Below are 22,288 nucleotides of genomic sequence, written 5' to 3' on the forward strand. Positions count from 1 at the left end.
ACGCATGTTATACAATACTGTGATGATAAAACATTCAAAGACAGCCAAAAAAAACCCCAAAACAACATGTTGAAAAATTGACCAAAGAAGCAAGGCTATAGTATGGCGAAAATGTCAAAATTTGACATGTCCCAAAAACAGCTGAAAAACACTTAGTATAGCATGTAGAGGCATGTTATACAATACTGTGATGATAAAACATTCAAAAACAGCCAAAACAACCCCAAAACAGCATGTTGAAAAATTGACCAAAGAAGCAAGGCTATAGTATGGCGAAAATGTCAAAATTTGACATGTCCCAAAAACAGCTGAAAAACACTTAGTATAGCATGTAGAGGCATGTTATACAATACTGTGATGATAAAACATTCAAAAACAGCCAAAAAACCCCAAAACAACATGTTGAAAAATTGACCAAAGAAGCAAGGCTATAGTATGGCGAAAATGTCAAAATTTGACATGTCCCAAAAACAGCTGAAAAACACTTAGTATAGCATGTAGAGGCATGTTATAACATACAGTGTTGATAAGGCATCCAAAAACGGCCCAAAACCTCATCAAATAGCATGTTGAAAAATTGACCAAAGAAGCAAGGCTATAGTATGGCGAAAATGTCAAAATTTGACATGTCCCAAAAACAGCTGAAAAACACTTAGTATAGCATGTAGAGGCATGTTATACAATACTGTGATGATAAAACATTCAAAAACAGCCAAAACAACCCCAAAACAGCATGTTGAAAAATTGACCAAAGAAGCAAGGCTATAGTATGGCGAAAATGTCAAAATTTGACATGTCCCAAAAACAGCTGAAAAACACTTAGTATAGCATGTAGAGGCATGTTATAACATACAGTGTTGATAAAGCATCCAAAAACGGCCCAAAACCTCATAAAATAGCATGTTGAAAAATTGACCAAAGAAGCAAGGCTATAGTATGGCGAAAATGTCAAAATTTGACATGTCCCAAAAACAGCTGAAAAACACTTAGTATAGCATGTAGAGGCATGTTTTACAATACTGTGATGATAAAACATTCAAAACAGCCAAAAACCCCAAAACAGCAGGTTGAAAAATTGACCAAAGAAGCAAGGCTATAGTATGGCGAAAATGTCAAAATTTGACATGTCCCAAAAACAGCTGAAAAACACTTAGTATAGCATGTAGAGGCATGTTATAACATACAGTGTTGATAAGGCATCCAAATACGGCCCAAAACCTCATGAAATAGCATGTTGAAAAAATGACCAAAGAAGCAAGGCTATAGTATGGCGAAAATGTCAAAATTTGACATGTCCCAAAAACAGCTGAAAAACACTTAGTATAGCATGTAGAGGCATGTTATATAATACAGTGTTGACAAATCATCCCAAAACGGCCCAAAACTTCATGAAATAGCATGTTGAAAAAATGACCAAAGAAGCAAGGCTATAGTATGGCGAAAATGTCAAAATTTGACATGTCCCAAAAACAGCTGAAAAACACTTAGTATAGCATGTAGAGGCATGTTATACAATACTGTGATGATAAAACATTCAAAAACAGCCAAAAAAACCCCCAAAACAACATGTTGAAAAATTGACCAAAGAAGCAAGGCTATAGTATGGCGAAAATGTCAAAATTTGACATGTCCCAAAAACAGCTGAAAAACACTTAGTATAGCATGTAGAGGCATGTTATACAATACTGTGATGATAAAACATTCAAAAACAGCCAAAAAAACCCCCAAAACAACATGTTGAAAAATTGACCAAAGAAGCAAGGCTATAGTATGGCGAAAATGTCAAAATTTGACATGTCCCAAAAACAGCTGAAAAACACTTAGTATAGCATGTAGAGGCATGTTATATAATACAGTGTTGACAAATCATCCCAAAACGGCCCAAAACTTCATGAAATAGCATGTTGAAAAAATGACCAAAGAAGCAAGGCTATAGTATGGCGAAAATGTCAAAATTTGACATGTCCCAAAAACAGCTGAAAAACACTTAGTATAGCATGTAGAGGCATGTTATACAATACTGTGATGATAAAACATTCAAAAACAGCCAAAAAAACCCCCAAAACAACATGTTGAAAAATTGACCAAAGAAGCAAGGCTATAGTATGGCGAAAATGTCAAAATTTGACATGTCCCAAAAACAGCTGAAAAACACTTAGTATAGCATGTAGAGGCATGTTATACAATACTGTGATGATAAAACATTCAAAAACAGCCAAAAAAACCCCAAAACAGCATGTTGAAAAATTGACCTAAGAAGCAAGGCTATAGTATGGCGAAAATGTCAAAATTTGACATGTCCCAAAAACAGCTGAAAAACACTTAGTATAGCATGTAGAGGCATGTTATACCATACAGTGTTGATAAGGCATCCAAAAACGGCCCAAAACCTCATCAAATAGCATGTTGAAAAAATGACTAAAGAAGCAAGGCTATAGTATGGCGAAAAAGTCAAAATTTGACATGTCCCAAAAACAGCTGAAAAACACTTAGTATAGCATGTAGAGGCATGTTATAACATACAGTGTTGATAAAGCATCTTAAAACGGTCAAAAACAACCAAAAATAGCATGTTGAAAAAATGACCAAAGAAGCAAGGCTATAGTATGGCGAAAATGTCAAAATTTGACATGTCCCAAAAACAGCTTAAAACCACTTAGTATAGCATGTAGAGGCATGTTATAACATACAGTGTAGAAAAAACATCCCAAAACGGCCCAAAACTTCATGAAATAGCATGTTGAAAAATGACCAAAGAAGCAAGGCTATAGTATGGCGAAAATGTCAAAAATTGACATTTCCAAAAAATAGCTGAAAAACACTTAGTATAGCATGTAGAGGCATGTTATACAATACTGTGTTAATAAAGAATCTTAAAACGGTCAAAAAACCTCAAATGTAGCATGTTGAAAAAATGACCAAAGAAGCAAGTAGAGCTGGGCGATAAATCGATTTCATCGATTAATTCGTATTTGTACTTAATGTCGATTTGTTTCAATGAAAATCGACTTTCTCATCAACACCCGCAACCAACACCTGCCTGCTGGGCTCCCGTAGTTCAGAGTGCGTCCCGAAAAAAACTTAGTATAGCATGTAGAGGCATGTTATACCATACAGTGTTGATACAACTTTGAAAAACTGCCAAAAAAAACCCCCAAAATAGCATGTTTAAAAAATGACCAAAGAAGCAAGGCTATAGTATGGCAAAAATGTCAAAATTTGACATGTCCCAAAAAAAGATGAAAACCACCGAGTATAGCATGTAGATGCATGTTATATAATACAGTGTTGAAAAAACATCCCAAAACGGCACAAAACCTCATAAAATAGCATGTTGAGAAAAAGACCAAAGAAGCAAGGCTATAGTATGGCGAAAATGTCAAAATTTGATATGTCCCAAAAACAGCTGAAAAACACTTACTATAGTTTGTAGAGGCATGTTATACAATACTGTGTTGATAAAACTTTTCAAAAAAACTGCCAAAAAATCCAAAAAATAGCATGTTGCAAAAAATGACCGAAGAAGTATGGTGAAAATGTCAAAATTTGACATGTCCCAAAAACAGCTGAAAACCACTTACTATAGCATGTAGAGGCATGTTATAACATACAGTGTTGATAAAACTTTAAAAAACGACCAAAAAATCCAAAAAATAGCATGTTGAAAAAATGACCAAAGAAGCAAGGCTATAGTATGGCAACAATGTCAAAATTGGACATGTCCCAAAAACAGCTGAAAACCACTTAGTATAGCATGTAGAGGCATGTTATACAATACTGTGTTGATAAAACTTTGAAAAACCTGCCAAAAAATCCAAAAAATAGCATGTTGCAAAAAATGACCAAAGAAGCAAGGCTATAGTATGGCGAAAAAGTCAAAATTTCACATGTCCCAAAAACAGCTGAAAACCACTTTGTATAGCATGTAGAGGCATGTTATATAATAGTGTTGAAAAAACAGCCCAAAACCTCATAACATAGCATGTTGAAAAAATGACCAAAGAAGCAAGGCTATAGTATGGCGAAAATGTCAAAATTTGACATGTCCCAAAAACAGCTGAAAAACACTTAGTATAGCATGTAGAGGCATGTTATACAATACTGTGTTGATAAAACTTTGAAAAACCTGCCAAAAAATCCAAAAAATAGCATGTTGCAAAAAATGACCAAAGAAGCAAGGCTATAGTATGGCGAAAAAGTCAAAATTTCACATGTCCCAAAAACGGCTTAAAACCACTTAGTATAGCATGTAGAGGCATGTTATATAATACAGTGTTGAAAAAACATCCGTAAACGGTCCAAAACCTCATAAAATAGCATGTTGAAAGAATGACCAAAAAAGCAAAATGTCAAAATTTGACATGTTCAAAAAACAGCTAAAAACCCCTAGTGTTAAAAAAAAATTCCAAAAACAGCCCCTTAACCAATACAATTGCATGTTGAAAAAAAATGACCAAAAAGCAATACTATAATATGGTGAAAATTGTCAAAATTTGATGTCCAAAAAACAGCTTAAAACCACTTAGTATAGCATGTAGAGGTATGTTATAGTATACAGTGTTGAAAAACAATCCAAAATTGGCCCTAAAACATTTTAAATAATTTATAATAATAATAATAATAATAATAATAATTTATGACTTTCTATGACATTTTTTATGACATGTACTATCATGCCATTTTTATGACATAGAATTTCAGGACTTTTTAATAAAAGAACTATGTCTTTGTTATGACTCACTACATTAACTACAATTAATGCTTTGCAATTGTAGATGTTATTTGTTAACACTGTTCAGACTACAAATGGAAACCAAAATGCTTCCAATACCAAAGTCTTTTCCCATATTCTGCACACATATGTAAATATCTGTTTATAGATATTAGGGCAAGGAAATATAAGCTTGTAGGAAGGTTACTAAGAGAGAATAAGACTTACTGTCCTCCAAAGTCAATATAGAACCAGCGCTGCAGGAGTTCATAGCTCACCAAGGTCACGCCAAACTGAGGGGAGGATCTGAACACACGAGCTGCAAAAGGTAAAAATGTGTTTAGCAACATGTATATGGACACCAGTCTGCAAAAGTGTGTAATCAAGGTTTGGTTTCTGAAATGAGGGAGGCATGACTAAGTCAGCCTAAAAAAAATGTTAGGTCAATCCTATTTCTGTACATTTATACCAATCTAGCAAATATCACATCATAATTAATTTGGTCATGCTTGTCATAGTAAATATCGTATGAAAACAAAACAAAAACAAAACTCAAATACTACATACTTTTTTTTCTTCTGTAATATCATGCCAAGCATTTGGCTCTTCCAACATAAGCATAACAAAAACACCCATTTATCAAACGTCAAAAGTAGAGCCCGACCAATATATTGCTCAACTGATATTATTGGCCGATATGAGCCTTTCACAGACATATCAGAGCATATCGGCATCGGTGAATATTTTTTCCAAGATGTGCTACTAAGAAAACTTTTTTTTACAGACCATATAATGCAGAAAACGATGCTTGGGTGGTTTAGAAATGGTCAGCAATTGCATGATACTGAGCAGTACTTATGTTTATTTAGCTATTTATTTTATTGTATTTATTCTTTATTTAAATGATCAGCAAAGACCATAGTACTGATGTGTATTTTATTTTTCTATGCTTTATTTGAATAGTCAGCTAATAGTGATGATGAACACATACAGTATTGATGTTTATCTTATTTTTGATGTATTTTTTATTTTTGTTGGTGTGTAATGTTTGAATAAGTAAATTTTAAACAAAAGCTGTTCAGAAAGCAGCCTTCTGAGTACTTTTGCATAGTCATATCAGTGCAAAATCAGTGCACAATCCACATAGAAATTATCTATTTTCATTCCAGCTCAAAAATTCATTATACCGGTCACCATATCAGTGATCTGTGAATTTTTCCATTATAAAATTGGTATAGGCCTCAAAAATCCCATATCAGTCAGGCTCTAGTGGAAAGATTATGACATGCATCTTCCAGATACACATATGTTAAAGCAAGTGAAAATTAACATATATACTTCTACTTACTTTCAAAGGAAAAGAAATAGTTTTATTTTTGTTTGCATTTTATAAAACAAAGCATTGTGTAAACAAATTTCTTTACCACTGAAATGACACATTAAACAAATTTGCTCCTTCCAGAAAAACCAACATGTATACAAGATGTGTAACTGTAAGAAGTCAGTGTAAATGAAGTCAGTGTGATATGTTAAGATGATATTAAAACAAAGAACACAGTCCTGTATTGCTCTATCTGCAGTGGTGTTTAATTCTAGCACCTTTTCAAGAAAATATTACAAGACCCAAAGAGCTGATGGAGGTATTTTATTACAGCCCTTTTCAGTTCTTACACTCTTTCTCTCAGGCTGCATTCAACCTAACTACCAGCTGGTGACCTGTATGTAGTCACGAGAAACAGTATTTCCATCATTAGATGATGATTTGGTTAACATTACCTCCTGCTCCTTTCCAGAAAGCACGGGGTCCCTCTTCTTTGAGAATCTTCCAGAAACAGTCAACCAGGCCACTGTAGGTGGTCTGCCCGGCACGTGCTGCCACCTGTAGCCTTGTCTTGATCACATCAGCTGGAGTCACCAGAGAGGCCGCTGGCATGCCTGTGGAGAAGAAAGCAAGAGCTGTTGAGTAGTCTGACGCTTTTCTTCTCTTAAGCAGTCAGATGTGTTTGATTCTAAATAGAGCACAAATTTAAAATCAGCTCCAAACAAATGAGATGATTTGCAGAAAGCAGCCATCAGTGGTCAAATGAAATCTTGCATATCTTTGTAACTGCATCTCATCGAGTGGTTTCAGCATTCTTTGTCTGCTCTTTTAAAAGACGTCATCTTGGAGCTTGACCATCTTGCAGTAAGTCTGCCACATACATACACTGTACACAAGTAGGGGCCAGTTCCTATCACTTCACCATCCAGCAATCCATACCACCAGCGAGGCCATTATTTAATCTCTACCTTTTTTCTTCCTTTCCTCCCTCTCCCACTTTTCAGCCGTTTGAACGGGGCCAGACAATGGACGGTAATGAGAGCAATGCACACTGTGCCCCGTGTGCCGCTGAAAGTGACTGGCTGACTGAAGGGAGTGACTGCAGAGCCCCCACTCCAGCCACTTCAGCTATGAATGGGCTCAATCATTGATGGCTCGGTCATTACCATCAACTGCCCTCTTGACGATTTATTCTGACTTCTTGGTTTCTGTAACGGCCAAACGAGCTATTCAGCTAGCCTAATCAACTCAGCATTAGGTAGCTGACTGGCACCCGGTGGAGACTGACCACCTGCACTGAACTGAGAGGAGAGAGGGGGCACAGGAGAGGAGAGCAGAGGAGAAATGAAGAAAGAAGGAGAGGAGGAAAGAGGAGAGGAGGCTTCTGTTTTTTTGAGAAGGTGTTGTGGAGAAAAGTTAACGGATCCAAAAGAAAGTTTAGGAACAAGGGATCCGAGTTAGAGCTGATATAATTACTTTGACTCATTTGTAAAAGCATTGCTACATTGTGAGACTAGAGGTCAAAAACTTCACAATGTACTTTTAACAACAATTTGAAATAAAAACAAACAAACAAACAAACAAACAAAAAAAACAGAAGTGGAGCAGGGGGTGGCTTCTGGGGCTCCAGCCCTGAATGTTTTCTCAAAAGCCCAGAATCTATGCTATTTTCTGAGGGAATCTACTATAATTTACCACATTTACTTAGGATTATTGGAAATCCTTTATTTGCAACTAGAACAGGCAAGGTTAGTATGGCATGGATTTAAATGTAGCAGGTTTGTCAGCTAAAATTTTATTCTGTGAAGTCTATTTGAGCATATTATAAATGAAAACTGGTTTCAAAATCAGTGATGCGGCTTAAGTAACATAAATTTAGTAGCATAACACAAGTAAGCATGACTCTAAAGTTTTCACTGAACCCCAAAATGTTGACATTCGGCTCCACCCTGAAACACTTTTTCCCCTTTTTTGTGTCCGAGTGAGTAATGGTGACGGTCCAGAGACAGCTGCAGTCAGCAGCTGCAAAACACGCGGGACAATATGCACAATCTATGTATGTCACCTAAAAGTGCTTATTTGTGTCACTGACATATTATAATTTTAAGTTTCGGAAAACATTATGGAAAGAATTCCTACAGAAAGGTGACATGTTTTCCTTAACCTTTTTTTTAATCTAATCTTTTTGTTATCACGTCTAACCAAGTCTCTGAAGTGTCGCAAGTTGAATTGCTGCAGGAGCACAAAAAAAACCCCAAAAAACCCACATTTTAATTATCTGTAGGGATCCTTTCCATAATGTTGTCAGACGCTTACAATAACAATCTGAGCCTGTCAGTGGCAAAAAATTGCCCTTTTAGAGGACATTCACTGACAGTGCTCTAATGACACACGTGATTACACTGCAGCCAGTTTTGCAGAGCTCTCCCTCAGTATCGGACCAGTTTCAAAAAGTTTTGTCCGTATTAGTCACTTAGACACAAATACATGAGAAATTAGGGTCCAGGTTGAAAAATACCAATATTACCCTTTAAGAAGCATCCAGCACACATGACAATTTTGCTTGAAATGTGACTCAAATTAAACAATTAGCAAAATAGTTGCTGATTAATCAACTAATCATTGAAATGACTAATTGCTTTAACTACACAGTGCATGACTTAAGATTGAACAACATGGATATTGCTTACACCCCAGAGCTAATAAGGCCGAAAATTCCCTCCATAACTCTTTCTCACATACAGAGTTAATGCCAGTTAGAGATGGCCAACACTATGTTCTTCACAGACCAGAGTAATGCCTAGCTAAATAATGCTGTGCAAACTGAGCGTGTAATTCAATTTCCTGTGCTGACTGTAAAACACTAATTGCCAGAATGCTGTAACCGCTGATAAATACATGTGAAAGAGGGATGATAAATGTGTCGAAGTAACGAAAAAAATGAAGAAATCATGAGGCTCGTTTCAGCTCGGAGTCTGTGGGCCGTGGCTGCCAGTCTTGTGGTGAGAAACCAGAGTAAAAATGGATGAGGGAGGCAGGATTTATGATTTTTCCATGTTGTGCTGTGCCTCTGCGTCAAAAAGAGAGTGCTGCTGACACATCTCCGTGGATTCAAAACAAATATTAAGTCTTTTATGCAAATGTTCTAAAGCTTTTTAACTTGGCAGGGGAGTGCTGGTCTGTCATTGGTGTTTACTTTATGGATAAATCCAATATTAAAACTCTGCTTTGGATCACATTTTCATGCAGATGATAAAGTTGTGAAGTCATCAGTGAATGCTGCTCTTCTTGGCCTCTTTTCTAGCTGTTATGACTAACCTACAGACAGACTGTATGCATTCTTGCAGGGTGAACATGCATAAAGTATGCACACGCATGTTTATGTGCTTACCTCATGTGTGTCTATGTGCACGTACAATGTATTAGGATTGGAAAGCATCCCTGTCGGCCTGGTTGGCAGGCATCTGAGGCGCTTCACTGCTGCAGGGCTCCAAAACCCCAGTCCCCAATCACTGAGCGGTGCTCTAATTAGCTACCGCCGTGGAGCCTGCGGTCAGAGGCTGCATCGCTTCCAAACTCTGAGCTCTGCTACTGTTACAGCAGATCTGTGGAGGTCTGAGGCAAGAGCAGATTTAGACCCGCTCTCACACTTTGTTCAAAACTGGACCTGACCAAAGATTTTCATAAACTTCAGTGCTTGACACGTTGCCTCCAGGACTGAAGCTTTCTGGCTTATTATGAATGGTCAAATATTTTATGAGACAAAAAGCAATTTTTGAAGTTATGAACACCCTTTTAAGGCTAAGCTATAAAATTATTCGCTCATTTTTGGGTTCATACTTGTATTTGGGATTTCTACTAGAAAATGTTTACATGCTTTCATTGTCGAAAAACACTTAATTGTCCCAATACTGTCTGTTCTGGAACACCTGTATTCAGCCTTAGACCATCTGAGACGCTCTGTTTTAGCACCTGTCTTAAAGCCCCCTTGCAAAAAAGCCCAGTCTGCTCTGATAGGTCAGAGTTCCTCGTCGTTCCACATCTTGGCATCTCTGCCCTGTCATTGCAGTCAGGGGAATGACTGTAACCGAGTGTAGCTTGTACTTTATGCTGTGAAAAATCAGCAATAAAAGCCATGAAACACAACCAGCATAATCTAGCTGTAATAAGATCTGAAATCTTGGAGAAATTTCATCAACCAAGATTACATGCTTCTCATGTTCCTGGAGCAGGTGAGTTTCAATAAGTGTCCGTCACAAGCTGAGGTCAGTTTGTCTCAAAAGAAGACAAAACAGTTGGAAACAGTTGGAGATGGAGTATTCAGAACAGTCTGAAGGATTTTGCTCACAGGGATTACTTTTACATGCATTTACCTCATTATCTGAAACTAAGGACATGTTTAATATGAACTTCTGACATTTTAATATTATCTATATGACAGAAAGTAAGGAAAGAGTTCCCTTTAACAGACTACATTATAAAGTTTGAGATTTCAGTGAACTTTTCTGTTGGTGGTCTACTTTAAAAGATTTTGGACAAAGTCTTGAGTTCATTGCCATGAAATGAAATTCTACTTTAAATGAGCTATATGTGACATCCAGAACATTAAGTATAGTGGAGTAGTGGTGCCAAGTTACCCCTGTGTGTGTTGTAATCCAAACCTCACTGTTAGTTGTTTTGGTAAACTGCATATGACCGCAAGTGCATGTGTGTCCCTGTGAATGTGTCACTGGCTAGCTATTCATTGCCACTCCGCACTGTGCTCATACAGAGGTTACATCTGTCAGCACTGTTGCCGTTGTTTAGTTCTGTTAAGTTAGCACTGTTAGTAAGTTAGCTGGTTCCAGCTCAGGCACCTCCACATTGAGAAGTAGTGCAGACAACTCACATAGAGTCCCTGTAATGCTGTCATTTTTTTATATTAACAATAGATGTAACAGTAGCATGACCACTTGTATATGAAAGTGGTTGCCAATAGTGATGAACACACAAAAAAGTATCCTTATGTTGTTAGGGACCTGCTAAAATGTCAATCCTGACATGCCCATAGAACACCAATTTTGGCAGAGACATGAATTGTTCCTGTTTCTGTACTAGATGAAGTACACTATCAATTCAAAATACAGGCCGATGAATAATAATGTTTGCCTTTTACAGAGAAAGGAAAAATTCAGTACTAGAAAAATCTTGCATCCAGGAGATATAATTCTTGCAAAGTGTCTTATTAATGTAATCTCAAAACTTAAAACTAACTCTGCCTCTAAACTTGATATTAGGTCTCTGTTTTTTCTGTTCAAGTAAGAAGGCTGGCGCATTTTACCTGCCAGTGCTCCAGCCAACAGCATCTTGGCTGGCCCTATCCTTCCATCTTCCTCAGTGAAGTGAGCCTTGAGGTGGGCATAGCAGGGGAAATAGATGGCTGAGAAAGGGATGTCCCGCAGAAAACAGGCCTTGGAACCCTGGAGAAAGAAAGTCAGAGGGAAAAGGAGAGGTTTTCAGTCGTAATATTGGGTTGAGAGTTAAACTCTCAGAAAGGGAAAACAAAGACAAGAATAAAAAGAAAGGAGAATCGAGAAAGAGTGATGGGGCTCCAGGGATTCAGGCTGTGACTTCTGGCTCTGGTCTCTAAAGATGGATTTGTTTTTGTTTTGTTTTGTTTTTCTAGCCACTGTATGTAACTTCACAAACCAGATATTCAAGCATGAACTGATGTTATCGCCAAAGAAATTACTTCCAAAAGAACCCTGAAATGCTGGCCACAACAAATCATGCCTCTCCATATTCAAGTGATCTGTGTCCTCAGCAGCAGGTGAGGGAGGCAGCTCCAAACACAAAAGCTTACAGGCCAAAAAAAAAAAAAAAAATGTAGAGAAAGACAGTCTGGCTGACGAAGATAACTCCTTGTCTGCCACTGTAAACAACACTATATCATCAAGCCTATTGAGTTTCCTGCTGTATTTCAAGCCTGTTGGCACGCTGCCACCTCCTTGATACAGCAACTACAGTCAACAGAAGGCATTTAAAGACCTGGGCAGGGTCTCCCTGATTTGGACAGGCTTCATTTAACTCCTATGGGATAATCCTTTGGTTCCTATACACACACACACACACACACACAAACAGAGAGAGGATTGGCAGATACCTGGGCTATCTCTTTCCCTCTCTTTCCTCTGGCACTTCTTGTCTACCTGTCCCTCCTGCTGGCTGGCTGGGGCCCGAGCGGCTGCTGAAAGGTGGGAGATTCTATCAAGGCAGGACAGACAAGCAGCGTCACAGGGACTGGGACTAGAAGCTTTAATATCAGGGTGTTGGGTTGGGCAATGCACCGGCGGCTCACAGAGTGTGTGTATTGAAGATGAAATTAAAAGACTTAGTTGAGCAAGATTAAACAAAATGCCTCTGATGTACTCTTGCACACAAGAAAAACTTAGGTACAATAAGTCCATAAACATGAAACGTCATCTGGGTCGATATTCAGACACTGACAACTTTCTCCCAGTGATGAATGGTGGCGCTAGTGCGTTAGCCACCCTACCAATCGGTAGCTCCACCAGCGGAGGGTGAGCGTCAGGATAATTACCCTGACAAAGGCAGCTCTGTGCCTGGGTGCAGCCCCTCCGGAGCCAGCCCGTCTGGGGCTTGCAGGCTGGAGCTCGTCTCCTCCCTGCCTCCCCTCCACCACCACCACCTCCACAGCCAGCACCGCTACTGCGTTCTCAATGCACTTTGTCTCCTCTCTGTGCGTGGACCAGATACGAACACAATGAAGTATGTGCACAAACATGTGCACATGCACACACAGCATTGAGCCGCATTCTCACAGACGGCTGAATGGAGACAGTAGCTATGTTGACTTCAACATAGTCATAAATTACACAGAGTGAGTGCACAACTCCACAAACAACAAGAGGCAGGTAGACGGAGACGAGAGGAGGCTCCACACTCTATTACGGCCTTGATAAAAATGAACAAAAGGTGCACAGGTAAGTTGTCTGACGACAGGTGCAGACAGAAAGAAATCACACTGACAGACCTGGGACACACAGAGTGATAAGGTCCAGTGTTGTAAATAATCAGCAGACCATCAAAATTAAAGTCCTGTCTAAGGATGGCTAGATCTTCACTGAAAAGTAGTTTACTTATTGGAATTTGACAACTCAAGTGCCATCATCTTACTTGCAAATGAATACAACCACAGGTATTAGACTGACATTTTCACAGTTGATTGTGTTTACAGTTGAAGCAGAATCTCCCCTGCCGAGCTCCATTAGGACTTATTTATGTAATTTAATTAGACATGCTCTGTTTTACCCTGAGGGCTAATGTCCTCGTCGTGCCAGTTAAGCTGCCACTGTTAGCGGTAGCCACTGATTCCTATAGCTCCTGATAGCATCCAAAACAAACAAAAAAAACAGTATGTGGCTGTCCACCTCACTGGTCCACACAGACGAATGTTCAAAGTCATTATATTTATACAAACAATAATTATAATATACAGGAAGTATTCTTTAAACACACCACCGCAACAATATTTTCATATTAGCCGCTTATGACACTATAATTTTTCACGCTTGCTTTACAATCTAATGGGTGCATAATATCATACAACTCTAATATGTTCAAACAGTGCACTGTAATTTTTACCCCCGTGCCACTGAAAAATACCAATTATGGCAATTAAGGTTAAATACAGCTTTTAGCATAAATTGTGTTTTTTCTTGTTCTCGAACAGAAGACCACATGGAATTGTTGATTTAAATGATGGCTGATGTGGGGTAACGTGATGTATAATTGTACAATAGTTGATAGAAAAATCACATATAATTTAGTCATAACAGCAATGAGAAATAATGGATTGCTGTGAACTTTTAAGGCTGATAAAAATACAATAGAATGGATGCTGGACATCTCATTAATATGGTTGCAACAAATCAAATTTTAATTTAGGATTAACCTTTGAAAAACTGGCTCAACATAACTTTTCTTGAGCTGCTTTCAGATGCATTTAACAAGTATTTAAACCTTTGAAACCTGAGGAAATTGGTTTGATTTCTTTCAAAAGCATGGGAAAACAGGCAATGAGAAGATGTCCCACAAAATGCAATAAATAACTAGATTTAGAAAATGATTTTTAAAATGTCTGGGGTGGGAGGTAGTAAAAAATGCGTTTGTTATCATAATTGCATGTTCAAAATTATATTATAGAATTGTTATAGTTTATTGACTTATTGACTAAGCCATTTCCTTGTTTCTTTGTTTGATTTAAACATTCTTTTTCTTTTTTATTCTTTCTTTGAGACAATTTTCAGGGAATTTCCTTGTACTCTTTACTGATTTCTTGCTAATTTTTGGTTCATTTCTTCTGAAGTTGCCTTCTTCCCTTGTTTTTAAAAGAAATTAAGCCAGTTTGCTCAGGTTTCAAGGGGCTAAGTTAAATATGGCTTTGGGCTTCCTCCAGGACTGTATTTCTCATTTAAAGATATGTGTGAGTTTCACTTTAAAGTTACATCCACTTTTTATCATTAAAGTAGTCAATTTCAAATATTCTTATACCAATACATTGTAGTGAACTGATTTTTTAACTGCTCTTAAAATATTTCTTCGGCCTATTGATTGTTCAAAAGTGAATAATGTAACCAAGGCATCTCCCATCAGCACTTCTGGGACAAAAATTACAAAGCTAACATCTTACATAATAAGTTGATGTGAGACAAAATGGAAAAAGTGGGTTTGTCTGTTTTGGGGAAGATTGAAATGAATCCAAGAGGTTGAAAGCAACACATTTCAAAGGGATTTTGGCACTGATGGCTGGCAGATGTTGATAACTCTAATGTAAAGAGGATAAAGTAAAGTTGTGTATCACTAAATAGCCAGAATAATGTAATTCTTCTCACTGGTCCTACTGTGACTTGAGCAAACCTGGCTGGGAATATTAAACAGAACAGAGAATATTGGGGGTTTTTTTACAGTATGCAGTTTGTAGCATCGTAATTAGCTGCTCTGTAATATGCTGCTCTGATTTGTCGTGGAAAGTAGTTTGCTCATGAGTATTCGGTCAGATACCAGTTTTAGCCTTGGTATTTTTTAATACAACAACAATCCAAGACACCTCAGAAGAAGTTAAGTTAACTACAAAAATTCTGTGTGTAAAAAAAAAACTTTCATATGTACAGCAATATTAACTGTACATTTTTTCATTGTATATTCCATTTTGGTTTTTTTGGTTGTTTTTTTATAGAGACAGTCGTGGTAAAACTACTGGGATTACAGTTATTTTCCATTTTTAGAGTTAAAAATGTTGCAAGCAAAAATAAAGACACGTACACCACCATCCACTTATCCTGTCCCTCTACCCGGGACATTACATCATGTCAATCCAAAGGGGGCAATTAATGCTGTTCATTTTATATTCTTTTAATACTACAGTTACACTACATCAGCATGCTAAAATTCTCTATTCTCTGAAATGATGTAATTGATTTAGCAAATTATACAAAATAGATAAGAAAAGTTAAAATATTGTAATAGTGGAAAAAGGAACTTGAGATTAAAAGGTTTAGACACGTGTGCTATATATGCACCTCTAACCCCAAAGACGATTCTCACCTTGTAAAGTCCAAAAAAGCCAAGGTCCTTGATGACGGACAGGGCGCTTACCCTCGGCCCCGTGGTGATCTCTCCTGCCACCTGCAGACGGATCTTTACAATCTCCAGAGGGTTGGTGAAGATCACCTGGGAGCCACCAGCCTGAAGGAACAAATAGACAAAAAGAAAATGAAATGAACTTCAAGGAGAGAGATATGGATTGGATTCTTTTTAAGGATTCATGTCAACATAACACTTGGATTGACATTTTAAAGGGAAAGTTCTTAACGGTAGCACATTCTAGATTAGGTGTGAGTTGTCGTGTTGGCGATCAGGGTTCCTGCAGCTTAAGGCAAATTAAATTCAAGACTTTTTTCAATGCACTCGGGATGAAATTTAAGACTTTACGAAAAACAAAACTGGAAGAAAAAAAAGAACATCAACAATGAACCAACATTTTTTAAATAGAGGTAAGTGCAGTTTTGCCCAAATGTTTATTTTAACATAAAATATTACATTTTTGGTTCAAAACATCAGATCTGGTTGGAATTGGATAAAACCTAGCATTTATTGGTGATTTTGTGTTTCTCTGTATGTGAGATTCCACTGCTTCGATTCCCATCATGAAGAGGTTAAGAAGATGGATCCTGTAAAAAAAAAAAAATGTCTTCAATAAGAAAAATAAATAAATAATATTTTGAGATTTTATATTGCAACATCAGAAAAAAAAGAAAAAAAAACAGTTTAGTTAGTTACATGAAACTGCTCACAACAAGGTCTGTGGATTATATTGAGTAACCAGGTCAGAATTTCTGTAAAGAGACATTGCTGCTGAGTTTTTCAAATGTATTTTTTTGGCACCCTGAGCACCACAAGCCAAGTAGGAATGTAATCAAGCAGAGACTAAAATTCTGTCCACTTTTAAGCCAGTTGATTGGTCAATTGGGCGAAAAATTCTTTAGGTTAACTAAATCAGCTACAGTGCACTGAGTCCACTCTACCTTGTAGTGTTGCGTGACCTGAACATTTTTTTCTGTCACAGGGCTCGACATTAACACTTACCCAGGGTAATTTAACTCTTTATCCAAAGTGAAAAATAAACCTGATGTTCAGTGTAGAATTTATTGAAAATAAACTGCGCAATGTAGCGCTGGGAGTACCCAGCTGAGCTGTATAAGAGGAAAATTATATATTTTTGATTTTGTTATGAACTGTCCCTTTGATATAATCAAGACTGATAACTACTGTAACTATCTGGCAGCAAGTGATGCACCTTAACAATAATGCCGCCTCAGCAACCACCTGCAAAACAAACATGTGGAGAGGAGGAGAATACAGGAGAGTACCGGGAAATCCAGCTGATGCAGTCGAGTCTGTCAGCTGTTTGTCTTCATCACACAGACCCTGCGGGGAATCTGACTTCTCTTTTTTCACTCTAACCTCTCACTTCACACTGTTCTCCAAACCTGTACTTGTGAGGGCAACAACACAGCAGCAAGTTCAGACTGGTTTCTATGCCTTTCAGGTCGGCAGGACTTTTAAGTATGAGAGGTAGCTGCTGTGGTGGAGTTGTGGCGAGACAAATGGTTAACTGTGTCTAGTCAGGGAACATGACGGCATTTCCAGAGTGCTTCTTGAAACTGAGAAATGTTTACTCCATTTGGGCATAAGTGGGCTTTTTCTGACTATCTATGTCTTCCACTTTCCTTTAATTGTTTCTCTCTTCCTCTGGATGTCTCTTCCAGTATCCTCTCTGTTTTTTACTTTGACCTCCCCTCAAATGATCTCTCTCATCTTCTCTAATATTGTCCCTCTCTCTCGCTATGGTTGCCAGTGGTTACCATAGCTACACTCAGAAGGGCGGAACATCGCAATTAGATAGCAATCGGTTGCCATGGCGTCATTTCTGTCTTAAATAGGCCTGGTCTGTTTGTTGTTGTTTCACTCCTTTTCTCCCCCGCCTTCAGTGGCTTCGTTATGAATGATGGATTGTGCTCGTCGCCTTACGGGAAGGCATCAAGCTCCATTCTGCAACATGGGCATTTATTTTGCTCCCTCAATTTTAAGTGTTACCATATATTGCCTTCAAGAAGAGAGGGAGGAGGGAGAAACAGAGATCATAATAGTCTCATTGAAGGTGTGTGCAGCCACTTTTTAAATAACACACAGCGTAGTGGGCTACAGCTTCCCTTCCAGACCCAATGAGAGGCTGTGAATAGCAGGAGGCCTGCAGCTCTAAAGCTGCTACATCTCACAGCTAACTCTTTACGACTTGTTTTATGGAAATAACCTAGTTGATTACATGCTGGCTAATAGCGTAAGCATCAAGAGGCTATTGGCTCCGGCCCCTAGCAGTGTTGGCTGCTTCAATTGGATACTAATGAGACTGGAGATGGAGATGTTGTTTACTCAAGGACAGTAAACAACAACATTGTTCACAGAGATGAGCTGACAATTAGATCTGACAACATGAGATAAAAGGAGTGAGCTGTTTGTGCACTTCACCATCCCACGTTCCTACGTAGCTGTTGGGAAATAACTCAAAAACTTTGAGCATCCCGGACGAGAGAGGGAGACAAATAGAAAACGAGAGGATCGGACAAATAAACAGAGTGTGCTAATGAGAGAGAGAGAAAAATGGTGAGGCAGAAACAAGAGAGAGGAGTAGTCAAAACAAGAGAAGTGAGGGAAGGTCGAGGTTGGGGCGGAGAGGTTGAGGGTTGTGATTATGGAGTGACAGCGTCGGCAGCTCTCTGATGATTCTCAGGTAATTACAAGGCAAGGTGATCCTTAGAAACCTGGGACGTCAGCACCTTATGCACGCATCACAGCTCCTGGCTATATGTGTGCACAGAGAGCATACCGAGAGCTTAGTAAAGTTTGAGGAACCCCCCCAACACATACACACAAGCAATTACATTAGCCGCCTACCATAAATAACAATGAATTTGCACTTAACACCCTTAATGCTGCATGCGGAGATCTGTGTGCATTAGATCATCTGATAATGTTTTCATAATTTCACATCAGCCCTGAATAAGAAACCCATTACAAAGACTTAAACCAACCATGCAAACTGTGATACATTTACAATGAACAAAGTATTACTGTATTTTAACTCTCAGTCGTACCCACTTCTCCCCCTCTCAGCAATGACCCAGTAAGTATTTTGTGTAACTTAAGTCCTAAAATGCGGGCCAGTAACTGCCAGATAAGCATCCAGCCAGCTCAGTCGACGGAGCATGCCATTCTTACCAAATAATCATTAGAAACTGGCAACCGGCACTGGAGCTTAAATGGTGCTGAGCCACGGGTTTAGAAAGGGGAAGGGGAGGGAGTGAGAGGAGGAGGTGAAGAGAAAAAAGACGTAGGTGAACAGAGGACAGGAGCATGAAAAGACAAAATTAGTGGAGATTAAGAAGTTGAGATAAGTCTATGACTTGCTCTATGAGCGTGAACATATAACATTGCTCCTCCCCTGTGCTCTCCATCCTTCTCCCTCTGTCTTTTGCTTTATACACTGTAGACCTGAGGCTGACACTGTGGTCCAAACCAACACTTTCACAGCTACCAAATGATATAAACAGATTTCATGTGCTGCGGCTGGAGCCTCGCTAAAACAGGGTTCAGGAGGGTTCGACGTCAATGCGTGTGTGTGATTGTGTATGCGTGTGTTGGACTGTGTGTGTGTATGTGTGTAAGATAAAGTGGCAGGCAAAGTGCAGTGCCAGCACTAACACCGGGGCCTCAGCCAGGATGAAAGGAGCTGTCACGACGGCTCACAGAGGAAAAGAAGAAAAATCCATCCATCCACACTCCTCTCCTCTACATTTATCCTCTCCTCTCCCTATGCATCTGTTAAGGTTCTGCCTCTGAATCCATATGGACTGTATAAAAAAAGGCAACCACTACTTTTCACACCCAGTATAGTGCTGAACATTTCTTCAGCTTATTTGCTTTCCTGTGGCTAGTGCACTTTCTTCATTTTTGTCTCCGTCCCAAACAAAATCACAAAAAAAATCAAAATTCAACAGCAAATGTACCGTGCTTAAACATTTCTTAAACATATTGCTAGAACTAATAAGGTCAATTGAATGTGTCTGAGTAGAGCTAAACCCATAATGACTTGTGTATCCTGAAATACTTTGCTTTAGTGATCAGCATCAAAAGACGGATTGAGTGAAAGACCTTCTTTCATTTGCTCGGGCTGAAGCTGCTGGCCTTGGTGCACTCACTGTGTGTGTGTGTGTGTGTGTGTGTGTGTGTGTGTGTGCATGTGCATGCACGTGTGTGCCTGTGCATGTGTTGGGGGTAGACTGTGACAGCTCAGTGATCAAAACCCATGATGGAAGGGGAGCAGCTAACAGACTGGTTGAGGTCTCAGGTAGCAGCCGCTGTCAATCATCTCCTCCCTGTAAGTGTGTGTGTGTCCGTGCACCTGTATGCTCTTCTGTTTGTCATGCATGCACACACTCTGGCGAGCATGTACAGTATGTGCATGTGCTCTCTCATGTGTGATCTTTACACGTTCCATCAACAAACAGAGACTTCTGGCCTCCAAACAGGTCCATGTCTGTCTGTGCAACTGTCAGAGGGGCGGCACTCAGAAAACAGGTAAACATAGTTAAAAGATGTAGGCTGCCTTAGTACTGTATACACTGTCTGTGTAACTGTGCAGCATCATTTTTCTGCACAGTCCACTTTGAAGAGCCAGGATGATGAAGAGGGAGAGAGAGAGAGAGGCTCCATGTTTGAGTTTCTCTGGAAAAAAAGGTGAACACTGAAAAATTTAATGTTGACTGTATTTGTAGCTGTTGCAAACATGCTGAATATCTGTGGCCATGTTCATACTGACAACACTCTCATAGAACTCATAGTAGAGATTTGGGCTTCAAAGATTTTGAGTGAGGACCTGAAAGCAACCTTTACCCTGAAAAAATGATTTAAAAACATCAGGCATTTTAAAAGGTACAATATGCAGGATTTTCCTAAACAATGATGTATACACTCATGCAAAAGTTATCCCTCTCATTCATCATTTATGACCCACTAGAAGTTTATAGCACTGTATTTATCTCCAGAAACTCTGCCCTCTGTCTGTATTTCTTGTTTGTTTCTTTTCTTACATTCCTGTGTTAATCACAGCACCAAAAATAGGAGTGAAACAAGATTGGTTTTCACTTACTTTGGAAAGCATGTTTTCAAACAGTGACCTGCGATTCCTGTCTTCTTTTTTGTTTTTTTAGCTTTTGTTTTTCCCCATTTCACTTCTATATTTTAAAAGCTGACGATGAAAGGAAGGCCCCTGAATTTAACACTTAATTGGCAAATCTGTCTTAAATTCTGTGCAGGTTTTTATCCACTAGTTTACTATCAAAAAAGAAAAAAAAAGTTGTCATTACAAAATGTAACAGTTGACTTCAGACTTACACATCCACCGGCCAGGATCTCAGCTGCCAACGGAACTGTGCCATCTTTCTGTCTGGTCTTTCCACGCACAAAGTCATTCACCTGGATGCACAAAGGTTACAATATCAGGCAAAAACCAATATGTTTTCAAAGTGGAAAAAGACGTATTTAATATGAAGTAGAATGTTGATTGCACACTGTATTGGCCATAGAATAATAATAACATGATTTTTAGTAATTCCATGATTTTTCCAAAATGTTCTTGTTAAAGATTATTTTTGGGCTTTGAGGGATCACTGAGCCTGCTGCCGCTGCAGCAATAAAATAGCCTTTGTACATGGGGTGCCTGCTCTACTAGTTGAGCTAATGGGCACCCTGACTTTTCAAAATTTTCAATGGTTTTTACTAATTCCATGACTTTTCCAGGCCTGGAAAATGTGATTGTGAAATTCAATGACTATTCCAGGTTTTTCATGACCGTGGAAACTCTGTATATTATGTTATAATCAAGGAGTTGATAAGCAGATAACCAATAGAAAATGCTGGGATGGAATAGTTGGCAGTTTTCACTTCAAAGACAGTATGGTGAAACATTATATGAACAATATACAGTCAATATACAGTGTGCAATGTTTCGCGTAGGATCTGAAAATACAGAAAAACAGAATAAATCAGGTTATTTGCATGTTACTGTGAAGTGGGTCATTATTTGCATCTATCTATGTGTCATGTGTGCAATATCACATAATATAAAATCCATCTAATAGACTGAAGTGATGGAAGAACCTCGTGAGTATCCGTCTGTGTGTGAATGTGCATCTGTGTGTCTGTGTGCTTTCCAACGTAGTGACTTACTGTGAGCTTTATGGCTTTCTCGGGCGCCACACCCAGTAGCTGTGGTACAAGACCTATCATTAGAAGACGACGAATGATTAGAAAAAAAGAGTGCTGTGGTACCCCTACTCACTCGCACAAATACGCATACATACATATACATCTACCACTTCCACACACTCCACATGATGTGTGGCTTCCCGCTGCATGCGTCCGACCCTGAAAGATCCTCCAGACGCTAATGAAATCTATTGATGTGGAGTGTGGGGGACATCAGAGTAGCAAGAGAGAGAGGAAGAAGGGGTAAAGAGAGGATGAAGAGAGGGAAACTGCTTCCCAGTATAGGGAAAAAAAAGGGCAGAGTATAAAACAAACCAACCAAAAGTTTACGCAGACCTCAATTACAAACCAGAGCAGGATAAAAATAA

The 22,288-nt window shown here is 38.7% G+C and overlaps 1 protein-coding gene across 2 annotated transcripts in view; it reads right to left on the reverse strand.

Moving 5' to 3' along the window:
• The window catches only part of slc25a13 (solute carrier family 25 member 13), a 93,725-nt gene that overhangs the window by 33,000 nt on the left and 38,437 nt on the right, over positions 1–22,288 (reverse strand). For both annotated transcript variants that reach the window (XM_042507043.2, XM_088089915.1), the window contains exons 12-17: positions 21,882–21,934; positions 21,048–21,128; positions 15,639–15,779; positions 11,353–11,491; positions 6,488–6,646; positions 4,940–5,030 (exon numbers count right to left, since the gene is read on the reverse strand). In XM_042507043.2, the coding sequence (XP_042362977.2) occupies positions 4,940–5,030; positions 6,488–6,646; positions 11,353–11,491; positions 15,639–15,779; positions 21,048–21,128; positions 21,882–21,934 (664 nt within the window). The remainder of the gene's footprint in view (positions 1–4,939; positions 5,031–6,487; positions 6,647–11,352; positions 11,492–15,638; positions 15,780–21,047; positions 21,129–21,881; positions 21,935–22,288) is intronic.

This window comes from Plectropomus leopardus, chromosome 17, assembly GCF_026936395.1.
Source record: "Plectropomus leopardus strain MGB_pleo_1.0 chromosome 17, ASM2693639v1, whole genome shotgun sequence".
NCBI lineage: Eukaryota > Metazoa > Chordata > Actinopteri > Perciformes > Serranidae > Plectropomus > Plectropomus leopardus.